Below are 2,626 nucleotides of genomic sequence, written 5' to 3'. Positions count from 1 at the left end.
ACCCTCCTCTTCGGCGATCTTGTGGCGAGACGACAATAGTGTACAATGCTTGCCCTTCAAGCTCATGCTCTGGATCTTGGACGATGGTTGCCATTGACATCAAAGATCATGACTTGACTTGTGATGCCTAGTTCTACCAAAGCTGGGCATGGTGTTCACCCCAATCAGCCGAGCGACGAACTCCTGGGCTTTGTCCCATGGCTTATCCATTGCCCGCAAAGTGACCCATTTTTGGAAGGGTGGTACTTCCCTGTGATACTTTGTGATGTGAGTAGTATGGTGTGTGTAGCTGGGTGAAATTCTCCTGTAGGATTAAGACCTTATGAAAAAATAAAATCTCTCACAAGACAAAAGAAGACTTTATGTAGCATAGAAATAGACTTTATGTAGCACTGTAACGAATAGACGATTAATAAATCTCAACTTTAACAAATTCTCACTGTGACGAATAGACTATTAATAAATCTCAACTTTATCAAACTCGCCAAGTTTTTCCAGTAATATAAAGAACGGAATTTGAATTTTGGGTTAACAGAAATCAACCCAGGTGTATGTTACAAAGACGGATCCCAGTGTTGACCGTCAAGCAAGGAAGGAGAGGCTGCTACGCTGAGAGTGCCCACGCTTGCAGGTTGGGCTGGATTAAGAGGATTCATTGTACACGGAGAATCAAAAGAAATGATGCCATTGAATCTTAACATCAATTAATCAGGGCGACTCCTAGCCTGCCATACGTGGGCATTGTCCGGACAACTATTGGAGACTCCCAGTCTCCAGCGTGGGTTTTGTCCGGACACCAGCTGCAGTTGGAGCCCTTGTGTGGCCAACGAGAGAGGTTTGCAGAGTCTCTTGGTTGTTCGCAGGCTCTTGAAGCATTTTCGCAGTTTGGCACTTGTCCTGCACCCGCATTGCCACTAGCAGAGTGGCGCCCATGATGGCTATACCAACTAAGCCTCCTAGTACAGCCACCAAGGCAAATTTCCACACCTTGGAGGAAATCCGTTTAGCAGAAGATGTGGGTGCAGTAGTAGATGGAGCAGAAGACGTGGGTGCAGTAGTAGTAGATGGAGCAGATGTTGAAGGGGAGATGAGCGGAGATGGAAGAACGAGTGCAGCATCCATGAGGTTATAAGAAGAGCAAACATTAGGAGGGGAGCTCAGATTTGTGAACGAGAGGGTGCCATTGATGTCAAAGAAAGCACACAGCGGTAGGTTAGAGCCTGTATTAGGCTGATGATCGATGGGAATTGTGATGGTGATGGGGTTGTTAGGAGAGAAAACATTCATCTCAGGGAGAGGGGAATCATCAAAAGAGGAGTTGAGAGAGGTGTAGATGATAATGCCCACAATGGGGCTTATGAACTGATAGCCCTGTGGGAGAGAGTAAACAGTGAAGTTGAAGATGCTCCGATAGACCATGACCACGAAGGGGCCTCCTGTGAGCACTATGACACCCCTTGGGATGTTGAATTGGTTGAAAACAAGGCCTCTTCTGCGTGCGCTGCCAGATCTCACACGCATTACTTGAGAGGAGATGCCATGGAGGGAAGGCGGCAAGCTCACATTGTAGATCACACCTGTGCGCGCATGGGAGATCCTCTTGAATGCATACATGCGGAGGCTCGTGTCCACCCCTTGTCTTCTAACCCCATTTGCAGTGGAGTTGGAAAATTCCCTGGCAAGATCAAGCGCCGTAATTTCCTGTGCATCAGAGTGCAGACTAGAGAAAGAGAAGGAATGTGTAGATAGGAGAAGAAAGGCGAGGAGGATCGCAGGAAGATCAGCCATGCAGCAGAGGCCGCTTCTTTTCAAGCCTAAATTTGCACTTTGTGTTGATACCCCGTCAAAACTACGCCAGTTTGAATAAACTGCTAACGGTAACAAAACATGATCACCGCTAGCCCCCACGACAGCGTCCTTGCGCTGCACGACCTCTGACAGAAGGCTGACATGTATATGTAATCAGGCCGGCGCAACACGGGACCTTTTGACGGAACCATTATGTTGGGCGATCTCAGTCAGCTCCTGCTTGGACATCTCCGGCCACAGTCACAGTGAACGTTGCGCTAACATTTACTACGAGTGAATTAAAACGTTCATTAACAACAGTGCGCACAAAAATCAACGCCTTTGCTGGGTGGAGTCAGATGGACCGTCGCAACACAACGCCTCGGGCCTACCGACATGTACAAGCAACAAAGCACACTTCGACGTACGTTCTGGATAGCGACGGAACTTTCCAAAACCGGCTTCCGCCCCAAGCAAACACTCACTTCCATTGCTTCGTGTTCACTCTCTGATCATTTCAATGTAGCTTAGCTTTGCCGCTCTGCGTACAGTAATCATCAAAGCTTAGCTTTGCCGCTCCGCCATTACTGACCAACAGTGTATCTATCAACTGCCCATTCGCTTACAGTAATCATTAAAGCTTAAGCACCTTTGCCACTCCGCGGCCCGCCGTTACTTACCAACCCCCCACCGTCCTCCACTACGAATACAAAGGAGTAAACATTTCTTTCCAAAATGTCGAAAGCCTCGACTCCTGAGTTGACCTTGGCCAAATTCGCCATCAAAAATCGACCCTATCGACCGTAAATCTCCAAGATCTTAACCATTCGATTCCAAA

General features: G+C 47.8%; 1 protein-coding gene across 1 annotated transcript; it reads right to left on the bottom strand.

Annotated features, from left to right (window-relative positions):
• Nucleotides 1-495: 495 nt before the first annotated feature.
• LOC147626081 (uncharacterized) lies at nucleotides 496-2,070 on the bottom strand. The gene has a single exon (XM_086817899.1). The coding sequence runs from the start codon at nucleotides 1,786-1,788 to the stop codon at nucleotides 754-756; it is 1,035 nt and encodes a 344-aa protein (XP_086674025.1). The 5' UTR covers nucleotides 1,789-2,070; the 3' UTR covers nucleotides 496-753.
• Between the last annotated feature and the right edge of the window lie 556 nt (nucleotides 2,071-2,626).

This window comes from Cibotium barometz, chromosome 23, assembly GCF_041138505.1.
Source record: "Cibotium barometz isolate CiBa-2024 chromosome 23, ASM4113850v1, whole genome shotgun sequence".
Lineage (NCBI taxonomy): Eukaryota > Viridiplantae > Streptophyta > Polypodiopsida > Cyatheales > Cibotiaceae > Cibotium > Cibotium barometz.
This window is presented reverse-complemented; position numbering and strand designations above follow the sequence as displayed.